At 55.0% G+C, this 14,391-nt stretch overlaps 1 protein-coding gene across 8 annotated transcripts in view; it reads left to right on the forward strand.

Annotated features, from left to right (window-relative positions):
* LOC105469739 (SH3 and multiple ankyrin repeat domains 2) overlaps positions 1-14,391 on the forward strand; it is a 666,868-nt gene that overhangs the window by 637,690 nt on the left and 14,787 nt on the right. For all 8 annotated transcript variants that reach the window (XM_011721220.2, XM_071074114.1, XM_011721226.2 and 5 more), the window contains 4 exons: positions 3,981-4,111; positions 6,089-6,200; positions 7,132-7,152; positions 9,058-11,464. In XM_011721220.2, the coding sequence (XP_011719522.2) occupies positions 3,981-4,111; positions 6,089-6,200; positions 7,132-7,152; positions 9,058-11,464 (2,671 nt within the window). The remainder of the gene's footprint in view (positions 1-3,980; positions 4,112-6,088; positions 6,201-7,131; positions 7,153-9,057; positions 11,465-14,391) is intronic.

The raw sequence follows: 14,391 nt of genomic DNA on the forward strand, positions 1-14,391 counted from the left end.
GTTACATGAGGTGTGTTTGGCAAGATGCCTGTTGCAGGCCCTGAGGTCCTAAAATCACAGCCTGTAGCCTGTTCATTTTGGGAATGTGAGGATTCAAGGCAGTGCCCCGGGGAGGCCAGGCAGCAGACCCTCCGTGTGCGGTGGATGGAAATGAACCAGCCTCATCAGCTGTGGAGTTTGTTAATACATAAAAAGCAGACGCATGGCTTCTGGAAGGGCCCAGTTGGAAACAGGAGCTTCTTGAAGATTTGGCTCGTTTAAATTGTAATCCCAGGAAAGATGTTACACCTTAGAGTCCCTCCTTCTTTGATGTGCCCAGACATGGCCAACAGCACAGTGGAGCCTGGCCATGGCCTTCCCACACCCACCTGCGCTCAGGCCTTCCCCTGCAGGGCCGTGGCTCTCCTGCATCTTCTGGGTCTGACACCTCTGTCAATGTTCAGTGCTGATAACTTTCCTTCACCTCAGCTATTCAGCCCTGGCTGCCACCTTAGCCTCTGAGCTTACCATAGCCTGAAGTCCGGCCAGGAGGGATGCCCAGGGGTTTCTGGCTCGGATGGGCCTTCCTGCATCTCCACAGGTGCAGGCCCGAGCACAGGCAGGTGGCAGCCAGGAAGGCGCCCTTCCCTGAGTGCACCTGCATACAGTATCCGGCGGGCTGGATTCTGTGGCTGTCCCCAGAGCTCACCACCTGGAATGCCCCCGTGGGATGTTTTGTTGGGCTCCAGCTGTTCTTCCCCTAACCTGGTGGCATTCCTTCTGGGTCATGTTTGTGGAGGTACATGCTGCTGCACCCCACTCAGGCCTCACCCTCCACTGGGGTCAGAGGAGGGGCCCAGGCCAGCACTGTCAGGAAGCAGGTCCGGGGCATCCCCACCCCACAGTGCCCTGGCTCACCACAGTTGTGGGACGTAACTCCCTGGTGACGGAGGCACATCTCAACCCCTGTTTCACTGGAGAAAAATACTCTGAGGGCCACCAGCGGCCACATCTCAGTTGAGGCAAAGAACAGCCACTGCCCAGCGCCCCCACTTCCAGGGACAGACCAAGCTGGAGCTGCACGTCACAGCCGGCCAAAGCAGATCACCCAAGCGTCAGCCTGGTCCTGAGTCAAAAGGGAACAGCCCAGCTGATGGGCAAGGCCAGGGCAGAGAGGCCTGCACAGAAACAAATTCGACCCCAGCCATCCAAGGAGTTCCACCCCAGCCCTAGGAGGGGAAAGGCTCCTTGGAGGAAGCAAATTGTTGGAACCATGGCAGGTGGATCCGGCCCGTCCAGCCCAGAGAGATTGACAGGGACCCTAGCAAAGGGAATGTGAGACGAGGCAGCCATGCAGCACCTGCTGCAGCTGGAGGAGCTGGGCTGAGGAGGGTCTTGAACGCAGGTGAGGACAGCACGGCTCTGGACTGGGGTCACAGGTCGCAGCCAGGATGTCCCCACTGCCAAGTGAGATGAGAATCGGGTGTTTCCTACCGTGCCTGACCAGTTCCCTGAGGAGCAGATGCTTAGCATCCACTGGGGGAATGACAAGACCCCAAGGAGGCATCAGGCTCGTCAAAGAGCCAGCAGGGCTTGTGGGTCCAGGAATCACAGGAGAGAATGCGTGAGCAGGGATGCAGCAATGGGGCCCAGTGAGCCCGCGGGCCTGGTCAGCTGGACTTGGTCATGAAGGGAGAGTGCTGTGGGGGGAGATTGGGCTGCCTGGACACTAGGGGGCAAGGGCTTTCTTGCTTTGCGTGAACACTTGGCATTTTGCTGACAACTGGAAACGTGGTCCAGGCCAGAGGTCGGCAAATGCCTCCCTGAAGGGCCCGATGGTAAGTGTGCTGGGCTTGGCAGCCATATGGCCTCTGCTGCACATTCTCCTGCCTTTTCTTCCCCCTCCTTGTTTGAAGGCTAAAAACATATGGCTTGGCATGGTGACTCACACCTGTAATCCCAGCACTTCGGGAGGCCAAGGTGGGCAGATCACTTGAGGTCAGGAATTTGAGACCGGCCTGGCCAACATGGTGAAACCCCATCTCTACTAAAAATACAAAAATTAGCTGGGCATGGTGGCGCACAGCTACTCAGGAGGCTGACACACGAGAATTGCTTGAACCCAGGAGGTGGAGGTTGCAGTGAGCCAAGCAGCCTGGGTGACAGCGAGACTCCATCTTAAAGAAAAAAAAAAAAAAAAGTATAGACTGACCTGAGGTTCTGGCCCAGTGTGGGCAGGACTGGTCCAAGGGTCTGGAACACAGGCCTGGAACCAGGCCCCTCATGCAGACTCTACCATGAGAGTGTCCACAGGTGTCAGAGTTATGTACATCTCAGCTGCTCTGCAAGGTTGAGGGGCCATCACAGGGTGCCCGGCTCAGTGTCCCCAGCACACCCCCATTTCTTCTCCCCAAACTTCTGTTGTGGGGACCTCTGGTCTGGGCTGCCTTTGTCAGGAGCCTGATGCCTTTGTGTTGGACAACCCTGAGCCATGCTGTGGCTCTGGAAGCTTTGCCCATGGGTCAGCTCCCCGTGAGAAGCTGCCATGACAGGTAACTTCCGCCTCATCCTGAAGAACAACTTGGAGATGGGGGCCTTCCTCCCTGCACTCTGCTCAGCTCCGACCCGCACAATAGCCCCATGGCTCAAAGTCTGGGCAAGTCCTTAGCATACACTTCATGGGAGGCCACCAGATGCCAAGAGTGGGCTTAGGGTGGCCAGAAGGCAGAATGTTCTAGATGGCCTGCTTCTTCCCAGGGAGTAAGGCCAGTGCTGTCTCAAAGGCTTAGAATGGGGTACACCCACCAGGCACCACACTGGCTTTGTCCCAACCCAGTGACATCTCAGAAGTACAGCTGGGGTCACTTTTTCCACAATCGGGACTGGAAGACCAGTTCTCCAGGTCTCAGTGGCACAGGGCCCTTGCATTTAAACAGCCCTAGACACACCCTTATGCCTGATCCAAATACCCTGAGATGAAGCTAAGGTGTCAGGAGAGCTCCGGGATGTGCTTCAGTTTTCAAGTTTAAAAAAAAAAAAAAAAAAAGTGCTGTAAATGTCCTTTTTAAAAAGCTTTTGTTAATTGCTAAGGATCCCTTATAAATAAATTTTGGCTTTCATTTTTTAAAAGGAAATGGGAAGGTTCTGCGTTGGGGAAAATTGTAACAGAGAACTTTCCTCTGCAACACTTACTAATGCCTGGGGCCCCTGAGCACCCTGGCTTCTGAAACACCCACACTGCCTTGGATGGCAGGTCCTCATGTCTTGGCAATCACAGTTACAAAGGAACCATATTTCTGAGTCTCTTTAAAAAAAAAAAAAAAAAAAATTCAAAAAGTCAGTTTAGTTAACCCTCACAAGAATAAATCCCATTAGTAAGAATAAAGTGATTCCACTAAAGAAATGACCCAAACGCCTGTAATCCCAGCACTTTGGAAGACCAAGGCAGGTGGATCACTTGAAGTCAGGAGTTCAAGATCAGCCTGGCCAACATGGTGAAACTCCATCTCTACTAAAAATACAAAAATTAGCCGGGCGTAGTGACAGGTGCCTGTAATCCCAGCTACTCGCGAGGCTGAGGCAAGAGAATTGCTTGAACCTGGGAGGTGGAAGTTGCAGTGAGCCAAGATTGCACCACTGCACTCCAGCCTGGGCGACAGAGCAAGACTCTGTCTCAAAAAAAAAAAAAAAAAAAACCCGAAATGTCCCAAAAAGCTTCAGAGCCCTTGGTGGGCTGGGCACGTCTGAGGAGGCGACCGAGCTGTGGAGGGTCTTCTATGTCCACACCTCGTGCATGCCTCCAAGGACAAGGTCTGGGAAAGGAGCCCATGCCCCAGTGGGAATGCATGTGGCAGAGGCACACGCATGCTCCTCACAGCAGCAACAAATGCCCCATGCACAGTTCTGGATGCTGGAGTGGCTGCTGCACCTGTGCGCTTTCCTATGGACGCCCAGCTTCCCCTACTGGTGATGCTGCTCCAATCCTCACGGTTCTATTGCAGATAAACCCGAGGAGATAGTCCCGGCCTCCAAGCCCTCCCGTGCTGCTGAGAACATGGCCGTGGAACCAAGGGTGGCGACCATCAAGCAGCGGCCCAGCAGCCGGTGCTTCCCGGCGAGCTCAGACATGAACGTAAGTGGCCATACCTTGGGACCACGCGGGGCAGGGGCTGGCAGTGACCCAGGAAGTGGGTGGGCTGTCTCAGTAGCTAAGGCACACATGCTGTCATGTCTGGTTCATGCTGTCCAGAGGTGGGGCCCAAATCCAAGTAGCCACAGGACGAACAGCCGGGTCGGTCCGTGCAGACTCACAGTGGTGGGACACAGCAGACCACATCTAAGCCCTGCCACTCCCTTACTGCACTGACTGCCTCTGCTTACTCAGTGCCCTGAGCCTCAAAGGTGTCCCCTGTCATACTTTGCTGAGGACCTGTGAACACACGGATGTAAGGGGCCTTGACGCACGCTTCAGACAGAGGTGATCTTGCCTCCTGGTCCACCCAGAGCACAGAAATACTCCGGTGTGGAAGAGGCCGTCTGTCCCACATCCCATGTGGCAGTCCCCAACGTGCTCCGAGATCCTGAGCAGCACTTGTCCTCGGGGCCTGAAGTGCCATGAAGGGCTTCAGTGTCTGCTGGGTAGAGTGGGTGCCTGGCTCAGAGCAGGCTGCCCATGCCATGGTCACCTTCCCTACGCAGTCAGGAGGGCACACAGCTGGAAAAGGGCCTGGGGCAGAGGCTGCTCGATTCCCCCAGGCACATCCTGAGGAAGGCGTGGCCTCCTGGACCTTTGGATTGCTTCTCCATTTTCCAGAGGCAGCCATCTGAGCCTGATGTCAGATTCCGGCACTGCCTACCTGTCGTGATTGCTTACCTGACTTAGTATTCCCTTTGAACCAGTATCAAACTGCCTCACTATTTCTAGCCTTTTCTTGAACAATAACACTTATAAATATTATAAATTTACCACAAGACTTTTCTGTAATGTGCATTAAACAACTGTTAATGGTTACAATTAAAATATCTGCCCTCACACCTCCTCCCATCACCTCTGAACTTCACAAGGGGCCTTCCCCTTCAAGCCCTGCCTACCCGTCCTTGCCTCCCTCTTTGTTCCCAGTCCTTCGCAGCACCCACGTGTCCCACCTAGTTGGGGGGTGTCTGAGACAAAGTGCCCTCGACCTCCCAAAGGGTCCCAATTTCCCCCTCCAGCCTCAGGGCCATACAGTGAGACAAACAGAGGCTGTGGACACATGGAAACAGCATCTCCAAGCTGGAGTAATAAAAGCTTGCACACGAATATTTCCATTGAGCTTCCGCATCTGATATTCTTCTGGGTTAGCCTTCAACACTACAAGTTTGGGGCCCTGAGCCATCTCAATTTTGCAAAGAAAGCAGCAGCCTGGGGAAGCCAAAGGGTTGGCAGCACCAGGACTCTGCTTCCAAGGTGGAGGAGGGGAGCCCTAGGCTCCTCCTGGAATAGGCCGAGGAGGGAGGAAGCTGGGCAGAGCCTGCTGCTGCAGACTCCACACTGTGCCCCCAAGCAGCTCCAGGGCTTGCTCAAGCTAGCTGGCACATCACACTCACCCACACACTACCCTAATACCTGGCTGGCCCTTGCACATACTGTGGGGCTAGTATCATGAGCCCATTTTATGAAAGAGGAAATGATGGCTCCTATGTAAGGACTTGATGGTCACATGGCACATGGGGAGCAGCGTATGGACCCAGGCCAGACCCCACTGCCCACCACTCTGTGCCCTTTCCCACGAGACAACCAGCCTGGCCCCCATCTCAGAGAGACGTGTCTGTCCAGCTGCTCTGGCAAATGGTGTTGCAGCAGACCACATCTCCATGGAACAGGGCATGCTGCCATCCTAACAGGGCCAGAGGCCAATAGCAGCTGCAGTGAATAGGAAAGGCACCTAGAGAGGGCCCTTCCTGGGTCCTCAATGCTGTGGCTCATCAGCCCCTCTGGAGATTTGAGGTGGCTCCAGAAGCAGCTTGGGGAAGCCACAGTGACAGACGTTCCCTTGTGGCCTCTGGGCCCTGTGACTCTGGGTGGGGGCTGGCCAGGGCTGCATCTCACCCTAGGCTCTCCGGTTTGCAGTCTGTGTATGAACGCCAAGGAATCGCCGTGATGACGCCCACTGTTCCTGGGAGCCCAAAAGCCCCATTTCTGGGCATCCCTCGAGGTACGATGCGAAGGCAGAAATCAATAGGTAAGAAGTGTGGCACTCCCCCACAGAAGTTGCCCCTGGGCTTTCAAACAGCCTTAGAGTCCCTCGGGAGTTCTGACCCCAGGCCTGCCACAGTTGCCTTGGCGTCTCACCCCAGCAAGGCCCTGCCAGCCCGCCTACCAGAGGGCAGGAACCTGGCCTTGCCCACCAGGGAGCCATTGGAACATCTGAGTGGCATGAAACTTATGCCCCCTGAAGGACACAAAATCCGGGGTGGCTTCTGTAATATTGAAGCCCAGTTATCTGTGATAATTCCAGCAGAGTAAAGGGGCAGCGGGGGCAGGGTGGTCTGAGCCAGGCCCCCTGCCCCACCCTGCCCTGCTCAGGGTGGGAAGGGCCAGTGGGTTCCCTGCATTCCCCAGCCACCACCAGGCCTGGAGGATGAGCTCAGCAGATATACTTCCAAGGGTGGTCTGGTCAGGGTCTCGAATTCTAATGAAATAACGTACTGTGTGTTGCAGAAAACTGCCTTCCTTTCTTCTTAATGTCACAATTATTCCTGTTGACTCTGTTGCAGGCAAAGGTACACTTGACCTTGAGACAAGGTCACACTTGACCCTTTGAGACAGTCCCTTTGTGAGATAATTCAGCATTGCCTTTACTGTGTCAATTCTGATAGAAGCTAAGGCCCTTGCCCTGTGAGAGTTGTGGGGGCAACCCTGGGACTCTGGTCTGCCCAGCCCACCCCAGGGGCACTGTCCTATGTGTTCTGGAAATGCCTCTGGGCTGCTGTGCAAAAGCGCAGTGTGCTTGTGAGTCTGAGGTGGATGACTGTAGGCAGTCACTAGGCAGTAAGTGGCCATGGAGGTGGTGTCTGCTGTGCTTAAAGCTCCCCCTGCACCAGCAAACTCAGGGGGAGCTGCGTGTTTGTCTTGCGGTTACTGGTTAATAACAACTGATTTCCTCCTGTCAGACAGCAGAATCTTTCTATCAGGTTAGTGAACCCTTATGGTTTGGAATCTGTAATCTGAATGTAACCCAGTTTACTTTATAAGGTGTATTCTTAAATTAGTACTCCTTGGGAACATAATTGCCAGACTACCAACTCAGAGTGACTGGTCAATGGAGAACGAGCCATCTTTGCAATGCCAAAATGTCCTCCCACAAGGAGTATGTTAAATTTGGAATACCCTTATCGAATGGAAGTTTTCATTGGAATAAATTATTGTAGTTTGTCCTAGGAATTTTTTTTCATTTCAAGTAATTTATTTTGCTACCTCTTTGAAAACCCTGCATGCTCCTGACATGAAATCCCTGTGCCGTGCCTCTGTCGGTGCGTGTGTGCGTGTCTCGCTTCCCTTCTCCCTGAGTGCTCCTGTTGACGTGTCTGTGTCTTGAGCTGTTGGACAGTCTGTAAAGTCACACCCAGGCAACACACCCAGAGAACCCTCAGGCCACTGCTGGCTGTTGCAGGACCTCAGCTGCATCCCCACACACTCAACATCCACGTTTTTTTTTTTTTTTTTTTTTTTTTTTTTTTTTTGAGACGGAGTCTCGCTCTGCCGCCCAGGCTGGAGTACAGTGGCTGGATCTCAGCTCACTGCAAGCTCCGCCTCCGGGGTTCACGCCATTCTCCTGCCTCAGCCTCCCGAGTAGCTGGGACTACAGGCGCCCGCCACCTCGCCCGGCTAGTTTTTTTTTTGTATTTTTTTTTTAGTAGAGACGGGGTTTCACCGTGTTAGCCAGGATGGTCTCGATCTCCTGACCTCGTGATCCACCCGTCTCGGCCTCCCAAAGTGCTGGGATTACAGGCTTGAGCCACCACGCCCGGCCCCACGTATTTTCATTAGGTCAACTCATACTTTGTGCCAGTATGAGGTTCTATCAGCTGCGATCATGGTGGTCCGCTGGGCTCTCAGCCCCTGCTCTAGAGGGTCTTGACAGGACCACTTCCAGGGCTGCCACTGGGACCCAGAAGGGGCTCACTGAGGCCTGGCTCAGGATCCTACTCCTACCTCAGGCCGGGATCTTTAAAGGAACCTGGGCTCCCTCCCATCAGGGCCAGGCTCTAGAGCCCACATGGCCCCTCCTCTGAGCTGGCATTCCCCAGCCATCTACCTCTCTGAGGGTCCAGAGAGCTCCAGGACACACAGAACCCCAGTGGGGCCCAGTGAAGTCAGGCAATTAAAGGATTCACGTGACCCTCGAAGAAAAGCACCTCCTCCCAGCACACACACAGCCAACCGTGGGCAGATGGCTTCGCTCAGGGTGGCAGAGGCCTCCCTGTACATCTGGGCAGCCGCGGGGCTCAAGTGCCATCTGGATGGTGGACTGCACACCATCCTTGCCACATAAACACAGCAGTACCTGCACCCCTTTGCTCTCATTTCACATGGACAGGTGACAGCCTTAGGCCCCTGCCCTAAAAACCCTCCCAGGAGCCCTTACCATATCTGAAGGGGCGTGGTGGAAGGACACCTCCTGGTCTAGCCAACCCCGCCCCAAGCACAATGCCAGCACAAGCACACGTGCGCACACACACATGCAGCCCCAAGACAAGCTGCCCACTTGGCCTGCAGACTGACACACAGCTCAGCGTCAGGGGCCCTTCTGCCCTGGCCTCACATAGCTCCCCTGCTGCAGCCTGCGCCTGGAGGCTCCGCAGCAGCAGCGCACTCACAGCATCCCCAGTGCTTTTCTGTTCTTCCCTTTCTTGTCCTTTGGCTCACGATGGGCCATGTGACTAACCACTTGGCATTGTGGCTTGTGCTGTGTTTCATGAACACCCGTTCATCATCTGAACTTGTGAGTTTGTGGAGACGTAGCATATCGCACGTTCCTAGGAACTTAGGCTTTGTTGCTATTGTGACTTAAAGCTAAACCTATCTTCTCTTTGTAGGAATAACAGAGGAAGAGCGGCAGTTTCTGGCTCCTCCAATGCTGAAGTTCACCAGAAGCCTGTCCATGCCGGACACCTCCGAGGACATCCCCCCTCCACCACAGTCTGTGCCCCCGTCCCCACCACCACCTTCCCCCACCGCTTACAACTGCCCCAAGTCCCCAACTCCAAGAGTCTACGGGACAATTAAGCCTGCGTTCAATCAGAATTCTGCCGCCAAGGTGTCCCCCGCCACCAGGTCCGACACTGTGGCCACCATGATGAGGGAGAAGGGGATGTACTTCAGGAGAGAGCTGGATCGCTACTCCCTGGACTCTGAAGACCTCTACAGTCGGAACGCCGGCCCACAGGCCAACTTCCGCAACAAGAGGGGCCAGATGCCCGAAAACCCATACTCAGAGGTGGGGAAGATCGCCAGCAAAGCCGTCTACGTCCCCGCCAAGCCCGCCAGGCGGAAGGGGATGCTGGTGAAGCAGTCCAACGTGGAGGACAGCCCCGAGAAGACGTGCTCCATCCCTATCCCGACCATCATCGTGAAGGAGCCGTCCACCAGCAGCAGCGGCAAGAGCAGCCAGGGCAGCAGCATGGAGATCGACCCCCAGGCCCCGGAGCCACCAGGCCAGCTGCGGCCTGACGAAAGCCTGACCGTCAGCAGCCCCTTCGCCGCCGCCATCGCCGGAGCCGTCCGCGACCGTGAGAAGCGGCTGGAAGCCAGGAGGAACTCCCCGGCCTTCCTCTCCACAGACCTGGGGGACGAGGATGTGGGCCTGGGGCCACCTGCCCCCCGGACGCGGCCCTCCATGTTCCCCGAGGACGGAGTTTTCGCCGACGAGGACAGCGCTGAGCAGCTGTCATCCCCCATGCCGGGTGCCACACCCAGGGAGCCCGAAAACCATTTCGTGGGTGGCGCCGAGGCCAGTGCTCAGGGTGAGGCTGGGAGGCCGCTGAATTCCACGTCCAAAGCCCAGGGGCCTGAGAGCAGCCCAGCAGTACCCCCTACAAGCAGCGGCACAGCTGGCCCCGGGAATTACGTCCACCCACTCACAGGGCGGCTGCTTGATCCCAGCTCCCCGCTGGCCCTGGCACTCTCCGCAAGGGACCGAGCCATGAAGGAGTCTCAGCAGGGACCCAAAGGGGAGGCCCCCAAGGCCGACCTCAACAAACCTCTTTACATTGATACCAAAATGCGGCCCAGCCTAGATGCTGGCTTCCCTACGGTCACCAGGCAGAACACTCGGGGACCCCTGAGGCGGCAGGAGACGGAGAACAAGTACGAGACCGACCTGGGCCGAGACCGGAAGGGCGACGACAAGAAGAACATGCTGATCGACATCATGGACACGTCCCAGCAGAAGTCGGCTGGCCTGCTGATGGTCCACACCGTGGACGCCACTAAGCTGGACAATGCCCTGCAGGAAGAGGACGAGAAGGCAGACGTGGAGATGAAGCCAGACAGCTCGCCGTCCGAGGTGCCAGAAGGTGTTTCCGAAACCGAAGGTGCTTTACAGATCTCCGCTGCCCCCGAGCCCACCACCGTGCCCGGCAGAACCATCGTGGCGGTGGGCTCCATGGAAGAGGCGGTGATTTTGCCATTCCGCATCCCTCCTCCCCCTCTGGCATCCGTGGACTTGGACGAGGATTTTATTTTTACAGAGCCATTGCCTCCTCCCCTGGAATTTGCAAATAGTTTTGATATCCCCGATGACCGGGCAGCTTCTGTCCCGGCTCTCACAGACTTAGTGAAGCAGAAGAAAAGCGACACCCCTCAGTCCCCTTCGTTGAACTCCAGCCAACCAACCAACTCTGCAGACAGCAAGAAGCCAGCCAGTCTTTCAAACTGTCTGCCTGCCTCATTCCTGCCACCCCCTGAAAGCTTTGACGCCGTCGCCGACTCTGGGATCGAGGAGGTGGACAGCCGGAGTAGCAGCGACCACCACCTCGAGACGACCAGCACTATCTCCACCGTGTCTAGCATCTCCACCCTGTCTTCCGAAGGTGGAGAGAACGTGGACACCTGCACAGTCTATGCAGATGGGCAAGCATTTATGGTTGACAAACCCCCAGTACCTCCTAAGCCAAAAATGAAGCCCATCATTCACAAAAGCAATGCACTTTATCAAGACGCGCTCGTGGAAGAGGATGTAGATAGCTTTGTTATCCCCCCGCCCGCTCCCCCGCCCCCGCCGGGCAGTGCCCAGCCTGGGATGGCCAAGGTTCTCCAGCCAAGGACCTCCAAGTTGTGGGGCGACGTCACAGAGATCAAAAGCCCGATTCTCTCAGGCCCAAAGGCAAATGTTATTAGTGAATTGAACTCTATCCTACAGCAAATGAACCGAGAGAAATCAGCAAAGCCGGGGGAAGGACTGGATTCACCAATGGGAGCCAAGTCCGCCAGCCTCGCTCCAAGGTAAGTCCGCGGTTGGTGCAGGTGCACACCGCTCCGCGTGCACTGTCCCTGCTGACCAGGAAAGGCCCTCGGGTAGCAGCCCCAGCGGACACGAAGAGGGGAATTTGTAAAGCCTGTGTGGGCCACGTCTGTTAATGCAATAACACTTCTTTTTCTCATGCTCCTGGACTCTGGGACAGCCAAGTAATGATCACAGCCATCCTGGTGGGACACAGCACTCCCTCCTAAAGACCTGTAATGAAATGAGGTTGCTGGAAGCCCTCCCCACCGTGGCTTCCAAAGAGAAGCTCCACTCTCTCCTCTGTGCCCTCCAGATCTCTGCCAGGACTACCTAGAAGGCCATTTAGAGCCTCACCAAAGCCCAAACCAAGCTTCGAGTTGGTTGCAGGAGACCAGCTGCCCCAAGAGGGCAGCGAGTGGGTGGGCGGCGGGTGCAGGTGTCTGAATACACGTGTGGGTTCTTCTCCCCACATCACTACCAGGTTTGCGGGCTAGGGAGGCACTGGGTCATGGCTGTACTGGTGAACTCCAAGTGCAGTACATTCTTCCCTGCCAGTCCCCCCGTCCCAGGGGCAGAAGCCTCCAGCTGTGTCCATGTCAGCCCTTCACAGTATCATGCAGGGTTTACATTATTTCCATTGGAACTGAAGGTAGAGTGAGTCAGGAGTCATTTCTAGATGCAACCAGAGGGCTCTATCTGAGGCTGTCTAGAAGGAGCCTATATTTGATCTCTCTTGCACTGCTACAAAGAAATACCCGAGACTGGGTAATTTATAAAGAAACAAGGTTTAATTGGCTCAAGTTCTGCAAGCTATATAGGAAGCATGATGCTGACATCTGCTTGGCTTCTGGAGAAGCCTCAAGAAACTTTCAGTGATCACGGAACGGGGAGCAAGAGGGAATCGGGGGAGGTGCCACACTCTTTAAACCACCTGATCTCGTGAGAGCTCACTAACTATGTACAGTACCCGGGGGGATGGTGCTACCATTCATGAGAACTCCCCCACCATGATCTGATCACCTCCCAGGAGGCACCTCTTCCAACGCTGGGGATTACAATTTTGCATATGAGATATGAGTGGGAACACAAATCCAAACCATATCAGGGCTCAGGAGTCTGTGGCTTTTGGGAGCCCCGTTGGCTCCCGTGATGGCTTATGGTTCTTGGTTTTCCTTCCCCGTGGCGTGCACCATTTTGCTGTTCCCCAGGCAGCAGCATCTTCAGTCTCTCCCACTGATACTTGATCTCGGGTTTCATCATTTTGACTAATGAAGCCTCTCTCCACACCCCTGCTGGGCAGGCATTTGATTTAAGCCACTCAGTGCAGTAATCAGTGACATCACATACAGCTGGGGCTCAAGATGTAACCTGAGAGCCCCAATTTTCCCAGTTATTTTTCAGTGTGGATGTAAATAAATGACTCGGATGCCATCTATTACTCTAGAGGAGTATCGATAGACTGACATTGGTAGAGAGAAGCACAGTTACACGGCAGACGTTCAGACAGTGCCTCCAGTCAAGGAGAAAGTCTTTAAGAATTATGTACGTATATACCTACAAGTACACTCAACAGCCTCCAGGAATTTTGAGAAAGGGTGTTGCTTTGCCGCTCAGGCTGGAGTGCTGTGATGTGATCACGGCTCACTGCAGCCTAGACCTCCTGGGCTTAAGAAATCCTCACACCTCACCTCGCCTCCTGAGTAGCTAGGACTATAGACGCATGCCACCACATCCAGCTAATTTTTTTTTTTTTTTTTTTGGTAGAGATGGGGTCTCGCCATGTTTCCCGGGCTGGTCTCGAACTTCTGGGCTCAAGCGAACCAGTGGGCTCAAGCGAACCACTCGCCTCAGCCTCCCAAAGTGCTGGGATTGCAGACATGAGCCACTGCACTGGGCCAAAAATCTGAAAAACTGACTAGTTTAACCCTTCCCCTTTACATACTAATGTGGCTCTTGCGTCATTACTCTATGTGGAAGCAACAATTAAGAGGCCTTATCTTAGTGTTTCACATTTTTACAAAAGACTTTCACATGGGTGGGTAATTTTTATGACAGCTGGGGCGCAGGTATGAGTCACACCCATTTTTCAGAGGATAAGCGGCTTGTCTGCATCCACAGCCAGCAGGAGATAGAGCTGGGGATAGATAGGGACACAGGCTGGGGTTTCTTGACTTTTACTTCCCCTTGTAAGCAATGTCTGCAGTAAGGAAGGAACTGGAAGGGAATGGCTCTAGGGCTAGAGGAAGGAATGCACTGTTCAGGCCAGCGGAGCATCCTGCACCAAGCTCTGCTCTCCTGAGCACTCCACCTGGTGAGTCCAGGGACCTCGTCCGTAGGGGCCTCTCCCTGAGTGGCAGCTGGACAGCTCGTCCCCTCTACTCGTCTTCAGCCTGGGCCGGCTCCTGGGGTGCCCACAGGGGAGCGGGACTCCACCTTATGTGTCTCTAGGGTTTCTCTGCCCTGCACTGCTCCAGAGGGACCCTGAGTGGGGGGCTGGCTCAAAGCAGACCTCACAGGGCAGAATCCTGCTGGACTCTGAAGGAGAGCAGCTGCATACCACTGCCAACCCACGCTTGGGAGCCAAGAATGGCCGCCTCCCAGCTGTCCTGTTATTTATAGCCCGGCTCTCTTACAGTAAGAACAGGAGCCCACACCTATGACACAAAGCATTCACCAAATGCCAGGCACCGCATTCCACGGCACCCCTGAGCCAGGGCCTGTAATTTTTCCCGCGGCACAAACAAGGAACCCGAGGGCAGGGCGGTGAATCTACTGAGCCAAGGGTACTTCACAGGAAGACGTGGAGCTAGACCCCCAACCCACGGAGCTGGCTCAGGGTTTGACTCCTGACCTTGTGGGAGCCAGGGACTGCCTTGGAAGGAATGACCAACTGGCAAAGCGAACACCTACAAGGCTGAGACTGCCA

This window comes from Macaca nemestrina, chromosome 12 (genome assembly GCF_043159975.1).
Source record: "Macaca nemestrina isolate mMacNem1 chromosome 12, mMacNem.hap1, whole genome shotgun sequence".
NCBI classification, from domain to species: domain Eukaryota; kingdom Metazoa; phylum Chordata; class Mammalia; order Primates; family Cercopithecidae; genus Macaca; species Macaca nemestrina.